The 19,649-nt window shown below is 44.8% G+C and overlaps 2 protein-coding genes across 11 annotated transcripts in view; both read right to left on the bottom strand.

Annotated features, from left to right (window-relative positions):
• The window catches only part of EFCAB12 (EF-hand calcium binding domain 12), a 36,677-nt gene extending 27,074 nt beyond the window's left edge, over positions 1-9,603 (bottom strand). For 3 of the 9 annotated variants that reach the window (XR_001887834.1, XR_001887836.1, XR_001887835.1), the window contains exons 1-2: positions 8,646-8,860; positions 1,976-2,412 (exon numbers count right to left, since the gene is read on the bottom strand). Coding sequence is in view for 6 of the 9 variants with exons in the window: in XM_017885019.1 (XP_017740508.1) it covers positions 1,976-2,412; positions 8,646-8,796 (588 nt within the window). In the remaining 3 variants the exon portion in view is untranslated. Of the gene's footprint in view, positions 1-1,975; positions 2,413-8,564; positions 8,865-8,998 lie in introns of those variants that run through there. The other 6 variants (XM_017885014.1, XM_017885019.1, XM_017885018.1 and 3 more) reach the window with 6 other exon arrangements.
• A 2,517-nt stretch (positions 9,604-12,120) lies between these two features.
• Positions 12,121-19,649, bottom strand: part of MBD4 (methyl-CpG binding domain 4, DNA glycosylase) — a 12,691-nt gene continuing 5,162 nt past the window's right edge. Inside the window, exons 4-8 of one of the 2 annotated variants that reach the window (XM_017885020.1) lie at positions 15,215-15,289; positions 15,003-15,137; positions 14,268-14,417; positions 13,674-13,777; positions 12,121-12,432 (exon numbers count right to left, since the gene is read on the bottom strand). In XM_017885020.1, the coding sequence (XP_017740509.1) occupies positions 12,355-12,432; positions 13,674-13,777; positions 14,268-14,417; positions 15,003-15,137; positions 15,215-15,289 (542 nt within the window). In that variant the 3' untranslated portion in view covers positions 12,121-12,354. The remainder of the gene's footprint in view (positions 12,433-13,673; positions 13,778-14,267; positions 14,418-15,002; positions 15,138-15,214; positions 15,290-19,649) is intronic. The other variant, XM_017885021.1, reaches the window with a different exon arrangement.

Below are 19,649 nucleotides of genomic sequence, written 5' to 3'. Positions count from 1 at the left end.
AAAAAAAAAAAAAAAAAAAAAGAGGTGGGGCCTTTAAGAGGTGATTGGGTCATGAGGGGTCTGCTGTCATGAATCCATTAATTCATGTATGGATTAATGGATTAATGGGTTAAGGACTAATTGGTTATCATGGAAGTGGGTTCGTTATCATGAGTGGGATCTGCTAGAAAAGCCAGTTTGGCTCCCTCTCGTGTACCCCCTCACCCTGAGATGCCTTCCACCATGTTAGGATGCAGCACGAGGCCCTACCTAGAGGCTGGCCAGTCAAGCCTTCAGATGACTGTGGCCCAGGCCAATATCCTGACTGCAACCTCATGAGGACTTTCAGCCTCCAGGACTGTGAGCCAAAAAAATCTCTTTTCTTTATAAATTACCCAGTATCAGGTCTTCTGTGATAGCAAAAGAAGTCACGCTAAGACACCTTGAAAGCAAGACCATTTCTTATTTACAGTGTATCCCCATCTCCCACCTTTATACTGAACAAAGCCCAGGCCCTAGGAAGACAGGCAGTAATTATTTGCTGAAGGAATAAACGATCCTATGAATTAGGTATGAGGCACTACCTAATTCACAATAAGGAATCAGGCTCAGAGATGTGAAGGGTTTTCCCAATGCCACACAGCCGGTAAGCAGTACACCTGCATTTCTAACCCGTCTAGTTCTTATTCTTAGACCCTATGCTGCTGGCAGAAGAGGGTGTGTTAGACCCATGAAATTAGGATTTTGGCTATAGTAACAGCAAGGCCCTGAAGCTTCTGGGTCAACCAACCCAATGGACAACCGTGAGATTACAATAATAATACAGATGGAAAACATGTTTGAGTGCTCACTATGTGTCCAATAGCGTCCTAGGCACCTTATATAAATGAATCCATTTAGACATCATAGTGACTCCAGGAGGTAGGGACAATGGTTATCTCCATTTTATGGATGAGAAAACTGAGACCCAAATCATACAGCTAGGAAGTAGCAGAGCTATGTTTAAACCCAACTTATCTGACCTTTTATTCCAAGGAAATGTCACAGAGAGAGAAGGAGTTGGTAGCGCCCTTATCACTTACTATCACTGTATGTTTGGACAAATGTTGGCCTCACTGAGCTTCTATTTCCACATTTGTAAAAGGGGGATCCTCCTTTTCCTCCCAACCTCACAATCGTCATCCTCACAATAGCCCTGTGAGCACCTGCATGCTACATGGAACCCTCAGCAAACATGTGTCATGAACAAATGAATGAACACTGGGTATTTCACAAATACTCCATAAGATGGACTGTCAGGAATGATCCCTTCTGGGGTGATTTTAAGGTATGTCCACAAATTATTCTGCTTCTCTCATTTCTAAGATGGAGCCTTCTTTCCTTCTTGAGCATGGGCAGTACTCAGGGACTCACTTCTGACAAAGAGAATGTGGTGGAAGTGATAGTGTGAAACTTTTGAAACAGGCCTTCGGAAGCTAGGTCCTAAAGAGCATTGCAGCCTCTGTCTTGCTCTCTTTTTTGGACCTTTCACTCTGGGGGATGCCAGCAGCCATACTGTGAGGACACTCAAGCAGCCCTATGGAGAGGTCCATGTGGGGAGGAACTGAGGCCTCCTGCCAATAGCCACATGGGTGAGCCAGCTTGGAAGCAGATCCTTTTGCCCCAGTCAAGCCTTCAGATGACTGAGGCCCAGGCCAACATCCTGACTGCAACCTCATGAGGCACTCTGAGCCAGAGTGACCCAGCAAAGCTACTCTCCAATTCCTGACTCTAGAAACTGTGTGTGATCATAAATATTTGCTGCTTTCAGTCATTTGGGGGTGTTTGTTATGCAGCAATAGATAACTAGATAACTAATACACCTCCCTCTCAAGACTTCCGTTTGCTCCTCTGTGAAATGGGGTAAACTATCCCTATCCAGCCTAATCCAAGGGAATAAAATGATGATGCATCCCTAAACTCTTGGTTTGTTCATCTGGCAAATGGGGCTGCTCACCCTGGTGGTCCTGGTAGTTGCCTGGGAGGCATTTGGCTGGGCACTCTGCTCCTCGTGGATCATGTGTAAGACCTTGGCCTCTGAAGGCGTGATGCTGGGCTTGTTCTCCAGCCACCTCTTTACATCACCAAAGGACTCCAGCTCCTGCCGCAGCTTCGCCCTCCGGCTCAGCCAGGTCTTCCTGTCCTCTGGCTGCTCTTGGATATCTTTAGCTTCCAGAGCTTTGAAGCTGGGGATGGGCTTTGGGGGAGCCTGAGGTTGGGATGCAGGATTAATGGGCGTCTGATCTTCCTTGCGAGGCACCATGATGATTCGCCGGCGGGTCTGAGGCAGGCGGAAGTCCTTCTGCTTGAACTGCTTGAAGCAGTGGGCAATGACCAGTTCAGGATCAAAGACGGCGGCATTTTCATTGATGGAAGTCTTAGATGGGCAGAGTCCTTGGGGTAAGAGAGTTAAAAGGTGAGTTTCTTTCTGGAAGAGGATTAAAAGGAGCCAGGAAGGAAAAACACTTTTGCTCCAGGCTGGGCGTCGGGGCCCTGGATTCCAGGACAGGTTTTATCATTGTCTTGCTGTAATGATAAGGATAATTTCATCTAATGTGACCAGGCACTCCCAACAGCAGGCAGCAAGCTAAGGGCTCTATATGCTTTCTCTTATTTCATCTTCTCCACACCCAGCCCCCAACACTCCCATTGGCAATCAGAATGAACTTTTAAAGATGCCAGTCTGATCTTGTGTGATCATCTGAGGCAGCACAGTATTAAGAGCAGAGGCTTTGGGGCCAGAACGCTCTTCGGTCTGAGTCCTGGTCCTGCCACCTACTGGCTGCATGATCTTGAGCAAACCACTTAACTTCTCTGTCTCAACCTCTTCATTGGTAAAATGGGCATAATGATGGTAACCTATTTTATTGGATGGGAGTGATGTTAAAATCAGTCAATCTATTAGAGTTGCTTTGTATATAATATATCTGCTATTATTGGTATATACTCACCATTCACTCATTTTGAAGCCCTTCCATGACTTTTGATAGCCCTTAAAATGAAGTCCCGTGCCCCTCTTCTGTCAACCTGTCCCCCTAATCCCTTGCCTCTCTTTCCTTACTATGTCCTGGACACCTGGGCTTCTCTCTGTTGGCTGAGTGGTCCAAGCCTCATCCTGACTAGGGGCTGGTATGTGCTCCTCCCTCTAGCAGGAGTGCTCCCTCCCCATCCACACCCTGGGCACTCTTCCTCATCCTCCAGGCCACATCTTTGCATCACAACCTGCACTTTTCTTCAGACCACTTATCATGACTGGGTACATCAGGGGCTGAAAACTGGTGGCCCTCATGCTGAATGAGGGTTGAGGTCTTGTTTCGTTTAATACCTTGCTTGATATTTTTCAATCTGAGTTACTTTGGGCTGAGGCATTGCCCTCTCCAGCTTGCCACACACTCCCCTATTCCTTATTGTCTCACAGGTAGCTCATTTTCTTTGTTAAGTCCTCGGTTTGGGCAGCAATTTGCCTTTGAGACCCCCGGTGTAATTATTTGGTTGATGTTTATTTTTTCTAGTAGACTATGAGTTCCATGAAGACTACAACCCTATCTCTCTTGTTCCCGACTGGAGCCCTGACACCTCCACAGTGTCTACATATAATGGGAACTCAGTACATATTTGGTGAGTGACAAATGGACAGACCTATGATGCTGGTACTATGATTATGCCCATTTTGCAGATAAGGACATTGAGACCTAGAGAGGCCCAAGGTCACTCAGTTGATTAGTAGCAGAGCTGAGACATGAACTTCAGTTTGGCCCCAGAGCTCAGCTCTTAGCTGTTACTTGATATTACCCAGGCCTGTCACCCAATCCTTCTGAGTCTCAAGTATTTCACTCCTGAAATGGTATAAACTCTGCTCTATCTACCTCTTGAAGTTGTTATGAAGATCAAATGAGATAACAGTTTGAAAGTGTTCTAAAAAATCAGAAGGCACCAGGCATGGTAGCTTATACCTGTAATCCAAGCACTTTGGGAGGCTGAGGTGGGAGGATTACTTGAGCCCAGGAGTTCAAGACCAGCCTGGGCAACATAGTGAGACCTCATCTGTACAAAAAATTTAAAAACTAGCCGGGCATGGTGGTGCACGCCTGTAGTCGCAGCTCCTCAGGAGGCTAAGGCGGGAGGATCACTTAAGCCTGGGAGGTAAAGACTACAGTGAGCTGAGATGACCTCCATTGTACTCCAGCCTGGGCAACAGAGACCCTTTTTCAAAAAATAAAATATCAGAAGGGATATAACAATCTTATTGGAAATACTGTCAGTTATTTTCCTCCTAAAACCCAAACTCCCTTGCTTAAAACCTGTCTATGGCTCCCAACTGCCTCTAGAATAAAGTCCAAGCTCCTTAACCTGGCCCCATCTGGCCCTCTCGCCCCTGCCAGTCTCTCTGATTTCTCTGGCTCCTTCTGTCTTCCCTTGCATTTGTATCCAAACAGATCTGCTCCACCAACACATACACAAGCCATGCTGTTTCCTCCCCATAACACACTCTTCTCCCTCCCTGCTTTACTTGCTGATCCCTGACTCACCCTTTGAGACTCAGCTCAGGCATCCCGGCCCCTTGAAGCCCTCCCACTCCCCCTCTCATGGGTCCTCTGGGTCCCACAGCCCTCATACTTAGTTCCATCATAAGCATTTACCGTATTTTTCTGAAATGAAGATATTTTCTGCATCTTTCTTTCCCAACAGTCTATGAGTTTCTCAGTGACAAGGACTGTGTCTTAGTTCCCCTGTGTCCTCGGTGCCCAGCCTGGCCCAAAGTGGACATTCAGTACATTTGTTAAGTGTCTTTACAAGGCCCATGTGTTCCTTTCATAGTTAGCACATAATAAAAGTAAACATCATGGTATGGTTTCCATCTGTGTCCTTGCCCCAATTTCGTGTCAAATTATAATCCCCACTGTTGGAGGAGAGGCCTAGTGGGAGGTGATTGGATCAAAGGAGAAGACGTCCCCCTTGCTGTTCTCGTGAGAGTGAGTGCTCACAAGATCTGGTTGTTCGAAAGCATAGCACCTCCCCCTGCTCTCTCTTCCTCCTTCTTGGGTTGTGTAAGATGTGCCTGTCTTTGCCTTCCGCCATGATTGTTAAGTTTCCTGAGGCCTCCCCAGCCATGCTTCCTGTACAGCCTGAGGAATTGTGAGTCAATTAAACCTCATTTCTTTATAAATTACCTAGTCTCAGGTAGTTATTTATAGCAGTGCTAGAACAGACTATTACACATCAATAAGGATGGAAGTGAGCACTTCTAACAACACATGTATCATTACTTTGACCACAAGAAAGTCCATTCTCAAAAGGGGATGACTGAGAATGTCGTCACTCATCAAACCAGTATTTATTGAGAATCCCCCAGGGCTTGGTGCTGTACCAGGTGCAGATTAAACTAGGCTGAGCACCTACCATGGTTCACCTGATCCTGGTCCACCCAACAGAACAAGGTGGGGCACCCAGAGGGTAACAAGATGTTCTCCGTTGGGGGAGAAATGCTGATTGTGGAACCCGGGAGGGCATCAAGGAAGAAGTGTCTCTGATGTGGACCTTCAAGAATGGTCTGGCTTCATGGGGTGGAGGGGCAGGGATGGGGAAAGTTCAGGAGTGGGATTTGGGGATTTTTGGGTCACCAGTTCCACATGTTGGAAGCACACTGTGTGTAAAGGAGGAGGTTAGTGGGAAATAAGGTTGGCATCATCTCAAATGCCAGGCTAAGAGATTGAAACTTTACCCTGCAGACCACAGCAACACAAAACCTGCTCCCCACAGGTCTTGCTGCTCCCATTTGGGTCCTCCCTATACTCCCAATCCATGTTCTGCCCTCAGCTAGGAGAGCCTTACAAATGTAAATTCACAGTCTGTCCCTCCCCAATTTGAAACCATTCAATGGCTTCTTAGTGCTCTTTGAATAAATACCCGCCTCCTTCTGTGGCCTACAAAGCTGCCTTCACTGGCCCTGCTCCTCACTCTTCCCTTGTCACCTCCCAGACCCCACCCCCTCACTCACGTGGTCCCAGCTGCTATCCTCCTTTCTGTTGTCTGAGGTGCCTGGTTCTTTCCTGGCTCTGGGTTTTCAGTTTTTGCATTTGCTGTGCCCTCTGAAGAGCACTGCATTTCCCAGGGTTTTCCCTGGCTGAGTCCTTCTCCTCACGTAGTTCTAAACCTGCACCAGCCCCGACCCCACTTTCCAAGGGTGCCTGCCAACCACACCCTCCTCAGGGAGCTTCATTCTAGTGCTCTTTGGAGTCCTGTGTCCATTGACAGAAAGGGAAGTGGGCTCTTATAATAAAAGAGGCTGTCATTATGTAGTTATGGGTAGAGACTATGTGACAATGTTCCTAGTAGATTGGTGGGGAAAGCTCTCATACGCCAACTAGTTCAATCACCTGCCCAGGTCAAGGATGCTTTCCTCAATGCCACTGGCAGACTTTGCCTCCGTTTAAATACCTCCAGTGACATGGAACTTTCTACTTAACATAGTGGACGCTAAACTCTGACTGCTAGAAAATACTTTCTTATATTGACCCAGAATTTGTTTCCCTGGACTTTCTACCCCTTGGTTCTAGTCCTCCCCATGGATGTCCCAGAAAACACATTTGTTCTCTCTTTTCTTGGACAGCCTATAGGTGTCTGGAAACAATTCCACTCTTTCTTGAAATTCTCCCTGCTCTTGGCTTGATTCAATCTCTTGCTATGTCCAATTCTACCTCTCTGGCTACCGTTTTTGGGCCCCCCTTTTCCTGTACTCTTTAAAGGTTGTTGCTTCCAGGCTTATACCCAAGCTTTCTTCTCTTTTCAAATAATCCCTTCCACTCTCATGTTTCTATGACCTTCTTTATGTTGGGGACATCCATACCAATATTTTTGACTTGGAATTAGCTCCAAGTTTATACCTGCAGTTGTTCCTAAAACATCTCCACTTGGATGGCTTACAGGGATCTTTTTTTATTATTTATTTTTAATTGAGACAGGGTCTTGCTCTGTTGCCCAAGCTGGAGTACAGTGGTTCAATCATAGCTCACTGCAGCCTTGAACTCCTCGGCTCAGATGATCCTCCCAGTTCAGCTTCCTGAGTAGCTGGGACTACAGGTGCATGCCATTAAGCCTGGCTAACTTTTTTTTTTTTTGGATATGGAGTCTCACTCTGTGGCCCAGGCTGGAGTGCAGTGGTGTGCTATCAGCTCACTGCAAGCTTCCCCTCCCCGGTTCACACCGTTCTCCTGTCTCAGGACTCCAGGTGCCTGCCACCACGCCTGGCTAATTTTTTGTATTTTTAGTAGAGATGGGGTTTCACCGTGTTAGCCAGGATGGTCTCAATCTCCTGACCTCGTGATCCACCTGCCTTGGCCTCCCAAAGTGCTGGGATTACAGGCGTGAGCCACCACATCAGGCCTGGCTAACTTTTAAAAATGATTTTGGCCGGGCGTGGTGGCTCAAGCCTGTAATCCCAGCACTTTGAGAGGCCGAGATGGGCAGATCACGAGGTCAGGAGATCAACACCATCCTGGTTAACATGGTGAAACCCCGTCTCTACTAAAAAATACAAAAAAACTAGTTGGGCAAGGTGGCGGGTGCCTGTAGTCCCAGCTACTCGGGAGGCTGAGGCATGAGAATGGCGTAAAAAAACCCGGGAGGCAGAGCTTGCAGTGAGCTGAGATCCGGCCACTGCACTCCAGCCTGGGTGACAGAGTGAGACTCCATCTCAAAAAAAAAAAAACATGATTTTGCAGAGATGGGATCTCACTATGTTGCCCAGGCTATTCTCAAACTTCTGGGCTCAAGCAATTCTCCTACCTCAGCTTTCCATAGTGCTGGGATTACAGGCAGGATATACTGTGTCCAGCCACTGACAACGATCTTAAACTCAACCAACCAAGACTGGATTTGTCTTCGTGCCCCTGCCCCCACTAACTGGGTCCTCTGAATACGTTCTCTATCTCTTTGGAAGACACCTCCATCTACCAGGTCCCCCAGCTGCCAACTTGAGCACCATCTTTATTTGCTCCTTCTATGTTTCTTGACCAACCAGTCCCCAAGTCCCTGTAGTTACCTCTAGCCTGGGCCTTCTCCCTCACCTCCTAGCATCTTTAACTTGAGCATTTGACCAGAGCCCTGACCTGTGTGCCTAGGAAAGGTGGTCAGCCTCTCCGGCTCACCCTGTTTCTCCACTGGGCATTAATGTGTTCACTGCTGGAGAAGGGGCATGGAGAAGACCTTCAGTCTTCAAGCTTTACAGCCCCAGCTCTCATCTCCCCACACCAACATTCTGAGTCTGCCAACTCAGTCTCAGGTCTTTTCTGACTGCTCCCATTCCTGTCCTGCCACTCCCAGTGGCCTCTCCATCTCCTGGCTTGCAGGATCTTTTATGATCTTCTGACCTCTCTCACTTCATTTCCAGAGACACCAGACTTCTTGGGCCATGCAGTTTCCTTGCTCGAAATGCTTTTCCTTCCCCTTTTGGCTTGGAGAACTCCCTTTTATTCTTTAAGCTCAAGTGTAAAGATATTTTCCAAAAGCTTGGAACTGTTGCTCCCCATCCCATACCCTCAGCACACCTTTTACTCATGGGTGTCATCCCTGGGCCCGGCATTCACCCCTTCTTATTCTGTAATTATCAATTTATCTCTGTCTTTTACCGATGAAGCTGCATTGCTTTGCCAAGAACTTGGTCCCCAGCACATTACTGCCAAAACCTTGAAGACTGACGTCTTCTCCATGCCTCCCCTCCAGTACTGAATACATTAATGTCCTGCAGAGAAACAGGGTGAGCTGGAGGGATCCCGTCATATGGGTCGGGCCTCTGGTTCCTCCAACTAGGCTCAGGTGGAAATTTCAGAAATGTACATGACCTGCCCCCGACTCCATGGCAACCCTTCACCCAGAGGGGTCGGCACAATGAGATCTGTGGCTGAGTTTTTGCCGTCACCCCACTTCCACGCACCCTTAGGGTGCTGAGCGCTTCCTGCAGACGCCACTTCCCGGGACTTACCCAGCAGCGACAAGAACAGACTGTGGTACGCTTCATAGTCCTCGTCCATGGTCGTGGTGCTGGGAGGAGGTGCTGAAGGGCGTATGTGAATGTGTGTAGATGTGGGCTTGCTTGCGTAGGGGTGCCGGGGTATCAGATAAACAGTAACTCCAAGTAGTGCGAAAGGCGCTCAGCTCGGACAGCCGGAGCAACCTGTTACCGTGGCTACCGACGCCCCGCGCCAATTGGCTGAGCGCTGCCACGTGCCAGGAGCGATCCCGCTCGGCCAAGCCCCTGCTGACCCCACCTCCTTTTCGTCCAATTCTAGGAGGGTCAGCGAGCAAATCCACGCCGTGCCCAGTTCTGGGGTTGTTGAAAGGCGGGATTTCTTCGTTCGGCACGGTGCCCCGGAATCTAGTGTAGAAAGTCTCCGGTTTTCCCGTGAAGTGTGGGATCTTCCGCAGGTCTCCATATCTCTAGGCCTTAGTTTTCTCATCAGAAAAATAGGCCCTGCCTCCTCCAGAGGGTTAGGAAGAACCAAAGTGAGCTGTGGCCAGATAAAGGTGTTTGGTATGTTCTGCCCCCCTTATGGCAGGGTGCCATGGTTTGGAGTTACAGAACCTGAGGACCAGAGAATAATAAACCCTTGAAACGTGCATCAACTGATAAACAAAATGAGGTATATCCATAAGAAGGAATTAAGTACATGCTACAATATGGATGAACCTTCGAAACAGTATGCTAAGCAAGAAGCTAAACACAAAAGGCCACGTGCTGTATGATTACATTTTATGTGAAATGTTCAGCATAGACAAACCCACAGACACGGAAAGTACATTAATGGTTGATAGGGGATGGGGTGAGGAATTGGAAGTGACCGCTAACAGGTGGGGAGCTTCTTTTTGGAATGGAAAAAAGAAATGGAAACTTTTCCATTTCTGGATGGCTGTACATTGTAAATGTACTAAAACCACTGAATTGTACACTTTAAAATGGTTAAATGGTGGCTTTTAGCTCAATTTTAAAAGTTAAAAGAAACACCTGAGCACTTATCCTTTGCTGAGACAAGCTATCTTTGTGACGCTCCCAACCTGAGATGGTTGCCATGGGTCACATTCATACAGCACTCTTGCAAGCCAGGTACCATTTTAGCACTACATGTCTGAACTTCATAATCACAATCACCGTGTGAGGTAGACACCATTATCCCTTTTTTTTTTTTTTTTTTTGAGACGGAGTCTTGCTCTGTCGCCCAGGCTGGAGTGCAGTGACACAATCTCGGCTCACTGCAAGCTCTGCCTCTCAGGTTCATGCCATTCTCCTGCCTCAGCCTTCCGAGTAGCTAGGACTACAGGCACCCACCACCACCCCCGACTAATTTTTTTGTATTTTTAGTAGAGACGGGGTTTCACTGTGTTAGCCAGGATGGTCTTGATCTCCTGACCTCGTGATCCGCCTGCCTCGGCCTCCCAAAGTGCCGGGATTACAGGTGTGAGTCACCGTGTCCGGCCCACTATCCCATTTTTACAAGACAAGTTAACAGGTACAGAGGTCAGGCAACCTTACCTGCAATAAAGGGGAAAAGCCAGGCCTAGAGCCTGAGCAACCTGGCTGTCCTGAGCTCCCCTAGCGCAGAGCTCACCTCCTGCATTCACATGGGCCCACACTCCCCATGGAGACGCTAGGGGAAAGGATGTGACCACCAGCCCTACCACGAAGCCACATCTGATGCCCTGAGCTTGGTGAGCCCGCCCCACCCTCCAGCCCCAGCTGGGCCCAAGGTTTCAGAGGCCCCTCGCTATCCTTACCTGCCATATCTGGCTGTCTTGTCCCTACTCCTTACCCCTTTTGTTCCCTTCCATTATTAGGTGCCCTTTTTTCTCTCTCTGAGAGCCTGTACAGAACTTATCTTTGTGCCCCTCCCCACCACAGGGCTTCACACTTTGTGAATGCTACTTGGATGTTTGTCAAATGAAAATGTGATGGTAAATTATAAAGTGGATGTTTGCCGTGGGGAGAGGGAGGTGTGGCCAGTTTTCCTGTTCTCTGGTCAAAATTCATCCTTCTAAAAACTGACACTTACTACTCACTAAAGTGGAAACAACCAACTACCTCTGCATCACACTGCAGCCTGATTCGGTTCACACCGCCCTACAACAAAGCCAGTTTCCTCAACAACTCATTTTTCATTTATTCAATCAATTTAATTTTCAAATTATATCTTAAAATGGTAGTTGGTAATTAAGACTTAATAACTAGTTTTTTCCCTTTTTTTCTAATAGTAAATGCTTTGGTATTTGAACAATAACAGTACTTGTATAAAAATGGCATAAGACTATTTTTTTTGAGACAAGGTCTTGCTGTGTCATCCAGGCTGGAGTGCAATGGTGTGATCATAGCTCACCGCAACCTCAATCTCCTGGGCTCAAGGGATCCTCCCACCTCAGCCTTCTGAGTAGCTGGGACCACAAGTGTGTGCCACCATGCCGAACTAATTTTTAAAATTATTTGTAGAGATGGAGTCTTATTATCTGGTTGCCCAGTCTGGTTTTGAACTCCTGGGCTCAAGCAGTTCTCCTGCCTCAGCCTCTCAAAGTGCTAGGATTACAGATGTAAGCCACTGTGCCTGGCCAAATGGTATAAACTCCAAATGGAAGATGAGAAATGAGTTTTCACAAAGGGACCAAGGTAACAGAGTGAGTGAGCTGAGAAGGAGCAGCAGACAGATATTCACATTAGGTTACCAAATGGATGCTGAGGTGCAATCTACAATTCCTAAGGGACAGTGTGGAGCTGTCAACAATACACAATGCCAGAGGAATCTTATTTGACTTTGGGGTTAGCTTTTTTTTTTTTAAATATGTATTTTTTGAGACAGGGTCTTTCTCTGTCATCCAAACTGGAGTGCAGTGGCATGATCACAGCTCACTGAAGCCTTGAGCTCCTGGGCCCTCATGAGCTCAAATGATCCTCCTGCCTCAGCCTTCTGAGATTATAGGCGTGCACCACCACATCTGGCCAATAAAAATATTTAGTGGGCCCCTAGCTTTAGCAAGGTTGATAGAAATTTGCTTTGTATTATTGATAGTTTAGATGTATTTTTTATCTTCTGATTATATTTCATTTTTGGAAAAGCCATACACTTTTTTTGGATTGTTGTCAAATAATAATTTATTTAAAAATAATCTCAAAATATGTTCAAACACATTCAGTAGCAAAGATCCACCATTGGCACACACATTAAGAAAGCACACACACTGGGCTCCTAATTGGGCTAATTAAAATCTATATGGCTGGAAAGGTGGTTGGTTGTACTTAATGAAGCTTTTTTGAAGTGCAAAGCTATGCATAACAGATGAGCTTGAAAACTGCAGAGTTTAAGACAGACTTAATTTTTCATGATTTTCCCAAAGCCAGTCATGGTATTTATTTAATTTGTGGTCTTCAGGGTGCACCTGGAAGAAATACAACACACAAAGAGGCAGAGACCTTAATGTAACTTAGTCAGAAATATATTTTTTAAAATTGGCTTTTTAAATGTTTGCTAGGGGATAGTACATTATGATACTATACCTAAAAGTTATAACTTTTAACCTCATGGGATTCATGAATATTTTAAGTTATACCTTATATTAAGGTAATCACATACAGTTTACAAAGTACTGTCCAAATGACTACTCACCATGACTTGGAGTGTGGGGTGGTGATGACATGAGTCAAGTATTAATACCTCACTTTCCAGAAGGAGGTTCTAGACCGAGAGGTTAAATGGATTCTCAGGGCTGGGCATGGTGGCTCATGCCTGTAATCCCAGCACTTTGGGAGGCCGAGGCAGGTGGATCACAAAGTCAGGAGATCAAGACCATCCTGGCTAACATGGTGAAACCCCGTCTCTACTAAAAATACAAAAAAATTAGCCAGGCATGGTGGCAGGCGCCTGTAGTCCCAGCTACTCGGGAGGCTGAGGCAGGAGAATAGCGTGAACCTGGGAGGCAGAGTTTGCAGTGAGCCGAGATCGCGCCACTGCACTCCAGCCTGGGCGACACAGTGAGACTCCGTCTCAGAAAAAAAAAAAAAAAAAAAAATGGATTCTCAGGTCACAATGGATTGCTCTGATGAAGTAGGGATAGGACCGTGGTCCTTCAGTTCAGGCCTGGCCAGACCTACTGGCTGAATGCATGAGGGTGAGTCGCAAGCTGAGTGGGCAGTGTGAGTCTCAAGCTGAGTGGGCACCCATCAGGTGCCAGGATACCATCAGCATGCCAAGGGCTGGGCATATTCAACAGGGCTAAAGCAGGACCCAGTCACCACGAAAGTAGCCTGAGACCACTAAGAGAAACCCAATAAGTATACATTGCAGACCCAAACCTTCCTGCTTTCCTGTAGTGGTGTACTCTTGACAGGAGGAAAACCATGGCAGGCTTAGAGATAGTACACAAATGGGGAATGACAGGAAGAGGGCCAGAGGTGACAAACCACTGGAGATGAGTCAGAGGCCACACCTCTGGACTGGTCTTTGTGGACTTGGGAGTGCCCACCCCAAAACCTGCATGCCACCCACTTCCCCACAGCCAGGAACAAAATTGTTTGTGACTATAATAGCATTTGTGTCCAATAAATAGTCTTAACCATAATGGTAGACTTATTTTGCCCCAGAGACCAAATGTGCTGAATTATGGATGGGAGTGGGCCTCACCTGCTTCCACTCATTGACACAAAAAATTCGGTAAGAGTCGTTGCCATATTTACCAATCCCATGAAGCTCAATCGGATACTTCCACTGCTTTGTCAGGTATTCATCTGAAGAATACAACATCCCACACATCAGGTCAGCTTCTAAAGACACCCTCCCAAAATGTGTGGTGATGGGGCAGGATGGAGAGAACAGAAGAAAGGGACAGGAAAGGCTCTTTCCTGGCAACCCCAGTTGTGACTGCCCTTCTTTCTGAATTCGTGTAGCACCCATATCATTTGCCAAATCCTAACCACTCTTTTGTGCTGTGCTAATGTGACAGAGGTCATGTCCCTGAGGTCAAGAATTGGGCTTTCTGCTTCACTGACTTCTTCCCCTAATTCTGCCCACATGCCTGACCCAGTGATGGGCAAAGATTTATTGTTTAGGTCACTGGGAGGCTGTGGTTTGGGGAAAGTGGACTTTTTAAAATGCGTTGGGTGCTTGAGCTGAAAAACCTCCATTAATATAGTATCTGAGGACATTAAAGTTTAAGGTGTGGCTCTCTTAAATAAGCACAATGTATTATGTTTTTCCTTTGGGTATATAGGAAAATACCTGAGAACTTGACAATGGTTTTTGCCCGAAGATCGTAGAGACCAAGAGGTTTAAGAAGTTCTGATACATCTCTCCAGTCTGCGGTTCTTGCTACCTCAGCTGAAGGATACTTCTCCAGAAACTTCCAAAGCACAGGTATTGCCATTTTACCTGAGAAGTAAAAGTAACTGAATGATTACAAGACTCTAGATAGGCTGATTTCATGTTCAAGTAGTTTCTCATCTAGAAGTCTCATCCAGAGGGTTTTTTTTTTTTTTAAACCACTGGCGAGAAGCCATTATCTGAACCAGCAACCACTTTCAGAATCAAATGCCAACACTGCTAATATATTGGGTTAATAGTCCAAATTATGCTGAAAACTAGCCTTGCATGATTAGCTTTTAAATGATCAGATCAGCAGATAATGAGAGTAGAGGCATATAGAACACAAGGTACATTCAGTGAAAAAGATACTTTTAAACACACACGAAAGAGGGTGGAGAAACATTAACTAATTTTCATTGATGATCAAAATGAATTTGGAAGTAGAAAATAAATAAAATCTACCCCTTTATTCTAAAACGTCTGTTGGATGTCATCTAGTCTAATTTCCTTGTAGGTGAAGAGTTTAAGGGTGAAGGGAGAATGCCTTATCCCAGGTGACACACTCAAAATGGACTGTGATACTAGGCCTTAATTCAGTGCTTTCTCCTTACCACACTGTCTGTAAGACAAAGATGATAATAATCCCCAAACCTGAGGTCCGATTGAGAAATATAGTAGCGATGAGAAGCTTCCATGGATCGTGAAAAAGTGTTTCTTGAATGAGATTAAAAGGTGACCGAGGAGGTGTCCACTTCTTAAAGGCTTTACGTCGTGGGGGGCTAGGAGCTAAACAAACATACTACATCAGAATTGAAAACTCAAAATAGAATTAGAATTTGCTGTTCTGATTGGGCAAGGGATACCTTCTTTGTTATACTTGCTGGAAAAATACAGGCTTGTTTTCCTTCTTTCTATCTGTGTTCGTGGGATGATATCTTCTGAAAAGGAAAAGTGAACACTTTATCAAGTCTATGGTTTAGCTTAAAGCAATATTCAGGGATGCAAATAATATCAACACTATCACAAAGCATGCCAGCTACTATTCTAAGCCCTTTACATAAATTACCCAATTAATCCAACTAATGACCCATGAACTTGGTACTATTTTTATCTCCACTTTACAGATATGGACATTGAGGCACAGAGAAGCTAAGTAACTTGCTCAAGATCACACGGATACTAAGTGTCAGAGCTAAAATTCACATCCAGACAGTCTGGCTCCTGAGTCCTCACCTTTAACCACTCTGTGATACTAGTTCTTTATGACTTATGTTCAGAGTTTATAGTATTGAAAAATTAAAGGCAGTATGGAATATTTTAAATTACAATGCATTTGTATAATGTGGTCATTAAAATATTTTTTAGACTATTGTGAATACTTTCCCATTAACTTCTAAATGAAAAAAGCAAAAGTCTACATATAATCCCAATTTTATAAAAAAGGGGAAACATATATAAATAAAAATACAGAAGTTAAGAATGAAATAAGCCAAAATGATATAACAGTTGTTGCCAAGTGCTAATTTTTCTTTTCTTCTTTACTTTTCTATATTTTCCAAAATTTCTGCAGTGAACTTACTTTTACGCCTACCAAAAAAAGGGATACAGACAAAACAGAATATACAGACAAAACAGTCTGCAGAAAAACCTACAATTTGAACCCTTGAGCACCTGAGACAACTACCTATTAAGAACCTCTATCTACTGGGAACCCGTATAATCAGACTTCTCAAATTTCTAAAATCTCACGTAATACTCCTTAGCCATACCCTCGCAATTTGAATATCAGTTAATAATACCTTGCATTTGTATAGCATCTTTTTCACTTCTCATTTTATAATATTTTGATGTGAAAACAGGACTAGTCAGGGTGGTTACCTCTATTTTACAGATGAAGAAACTAAAGCTTTGAAATTAAGCAATCATCCCAAAATGATATTGGGATTGACTATAAACTGGAACAAGTATCCAGGTCTCCAGATAACTAGTTTTTTTGCTATTTCAGTTTGAGTAGGTAAAGCCCAGTAGAGAGTTAAAAAAAAAAAAAAAAGAACAAAGGAAACTGTTCTGACTGCTCTGATTTGACAACTTTTTCTGTGGGGTCCTATGAATAATTACTAACCAATCTCCTTTATGCCAAGTTTACTTGGCAATTTCTAGCTAAGCCAATGGGAGTCTTCACTATTTCTTTTTTTTTTTTTTTCCTTAAATATTTTATTTGGAAATTGGGGACACACAAATGCATACAATTTTGCCAGTTCTTTAAGGCAGAGCTGCATCAGGGAACCTCTTGGACTGTGAGAACAAAGTTTTTTTTGTTTTTTTGGAACATTTTGCTCTCGTTGCCCCAGGTTGGAGTGCAACAGGCTTGCTCTCGGCTCACTGCAACCCCACCTTTCTGGGTTCAAGTGATTCTCTGGGCTTTCGCCCCCATGAGTAGCTGGGAATAACCAGGACGTGTGCAAGGCGTGTGCAAGTACGCCCAGCTAATTTTGTATTTTTAGTAGAGACGGGGTGCCTCCATGTTGGTCAGGCTGGTTTTGAACTCCTGACCTCAGGTGATCTGCCCGCCTCGGCCTCCCGAAGCGCTGGGATGATTTGAGACGGAGTCTTGCTCTGTCACCCAGGCTGGAGTGCTGTGGCGGGATCTCAGCTCACTGCAAGCTCCGCCTCCTGGGTTCCCGCCATTCTCCTGCCTCAGCCTCCCGGGTAGCTGGGACTACAGGCGCCGCCACCTCGCCCGGCTAGTTTTTTGTATTTTTTAGTAGAGACGGGGTTTCACCATGTTAGCCAGGATGGTCTCGATCTCCTGACCTCGTGATCCGCCCGTCTTGGCCTCCCAAAGTGCTGGGATTACAGGCTTGAGCCACCGCGCCCGGCCTACTCTTCACTATTTCATGGGACACCTAGGAACCTAAGAGTTCTTCATCTCATATTGAGAACTACACTCTTATCATAAAAAAAGTTTTTAATATTTGCCCATTTTGCTAGCAACAAATCTACATAAACCTCAAAGCTTTCATCAAGAAGCTCAGTGTTTAGGACACAGACTTGAAGAATTCTTATGATGTTCCTAGGTGTATATGGCCATCTTGTGCTAAAGGCAGAGAAACTCCAGGCACAGAAAAGACATACAATCATGGGTAGAACTGGGAACAAGAATCGTATCTATTCTCCTGCTTCACAAATTTGTCCAGGCTGTTTCCCCACAGGAGTTTAAGTAAAATTATTATTCTTTAAAGGAGTTATTCATTACACCATAATAGCATAATGAATAACTAATACAGGGCTGCTCAAAAGGTCTCCTTTTTATCTCTTATTCACTGAGGGAATAAAGACAAAACTGCTAAGTTCTGAATTCTGTATTAAGAGCATATTACAAATAATAGATGAACTATGTGATTATACTTTTGAATTATTTAGAGCTCTAAAGCATTTTAGAGAAGCATTACATTATAATAGAAGATAAAAACAATTATGTATATACAAAATTAAATTGGAAGTCACATCTAGTAGTAAGTATCAGGAGGGGTGTGAAGAGAAGACACCAACTATTCTCCACCCATTTATGTATATATGAAGTCTTCCCAGCCGGGCGCGGTGGCTCACGCCTGTAATCCCAGCACTCTGGGAGGCCGAGACGGGAGGATCACAAGGTCAGATCGATACCATCCTGGCTAACATGGTGAAACCCCGTCTCTACTAAAAATACAAAAAATTAGCCAGGCGTGGTGGTGGGTACCTGTAGTCCCAGCTACTTGGGAGGCTGAGGCGGGAGAATGGCATGAACCTGGGAGGTAGAGCTTGCAGTGAGCCGAGATTGTGCCACTGCACTCCAGCCTGGGCAACAGAGCAAGACTCCGTCTCAAAAAAAAAAAAAAGAAGTCTTCCCTAAATTTTCACAAGTGAAGGCTTTTAATTGTCCTTCAAGTTTTAAGATTACTGGCTGGAAAGAGGATGGGAAGAAGGGAAAGCCCTGCTGAGAAGGAGAGTCCCAGGTGCTGCACCAGGGAGAGACAATGGCAGCTGTTAACAGTAGTACTCTCCTTTGCCATGGCATCATGACAGCAGTCAGCTGATTTTCTCTCTGCCATAGGAAACTGCTTGAATATCAGTTAGATAAGTATTAGGATCAACTGGTAGGGATGTATCTCATATTTGGCCCTATTTCTTGGCTCTATTTTCACATCTTAACCATGTACAGGCACGAATACAAGATGCAGGATTATAAATTTCTCATCACATAATGTTTAATAGTGCTCGAAAGCACTGGATAGCTTGAAATATTTTCTCACCAGTAAAGTCTTTCTTGGTTGGTGAGCAGTTGTCCATTTCAGAGCCACGTTTTAAAATGTCAGTATGCAAATGTTCCTTCCTTTCCGCAACTTCTTCTACTTTTGTTCCAGTTTCTTCAGTTTCTAAAAGGTATCCTCATACTTCTCATTGTGTTCTGCATCTCTGGCTGAACATAATTTGTTTATGATGCCGGAAGTTTTTTGTTCAAAACAAAATTTGATCCTGAACTCAACGATCTTTCTTTTACAAGACTCTTTTCTTCCCTGGTCACACTGAGGGTCTCACCACATGCTCCAGCATCAAAATGCAGACAGTTCCATCAAGCTGACTTTCTTGTGCAACAGGCTCACTTTCAGCATCTGCTTTATTACATACAGATTCTCTTTTGCTATCACTTTGAACGAAACCTGAACTGCTCTTCCTACATCCTTTTTTAGTTTTCTTAATTGGGATTCCTTTCAAAATAGTCACCTTTCCTTTGGGCTTTCTAACCTTTCTGAAGTTAACATCATCAACACCCTCATCTTCTTTCAAAAGCAAATGAGTGGAAGTAAAGTTAGAGAGTCCTCTGCTATCCGGCAACTCTGAACTACTACTTGGTGGCATAAACACATCCTTTTGCACTTGCTTCGGGTCCTGAGGTTCCGGTTTGAATTGTTACTTTGGTTTTGTAGATGGGATGTCAGGGCTGCCATGCTGCAGTCTTTATATCTTGACTTGGTACCCCTTTTAGAAAGTACAGTAAAATCAAAATCTTCTGGCTTAAGAGAAGTCTCTCCATTTTGTGAAGATAATTAGCAAGTGAACTTTTGGATCTGAACTTCAGTCCTTGTGGGCTAGAAAATGATATTAAAGGAAACTTACTGCTAGTAAATAGAAGGGACTTTTAAAAGAATTGGACCACATTTCAGATTTCTAATTAATTTCCAAATGTTGCCATGGGCATCTGTCATTTAAAAATGAAAAAGAGTGATAAATGGCACTTTTAAATGGTTTGTTTCC

The sequence above is a fragment of the Rhinopithecus bieti genome, unplaced genomic scaffold (genome assembly GCF_001698545.2).
Source record: "Rhinopithecus bieti isolate Rb0 unplaced genomic scaffold, ASM169854v2 scaffold_13262, whole genome shotgun sequence".
NCBI classification, from domain to species: Eukaryota; Metazoa; Chordata; class Mammalia; order Primates; family Cercopithecidae; genus Rhinopithecus; species Rhinopithecus bieti.
The sequence above is the reverse complement of the archived record's forward strand: the minus strand, read 5'-3'. Positions and strand labels throughout refer to the sequence as shown.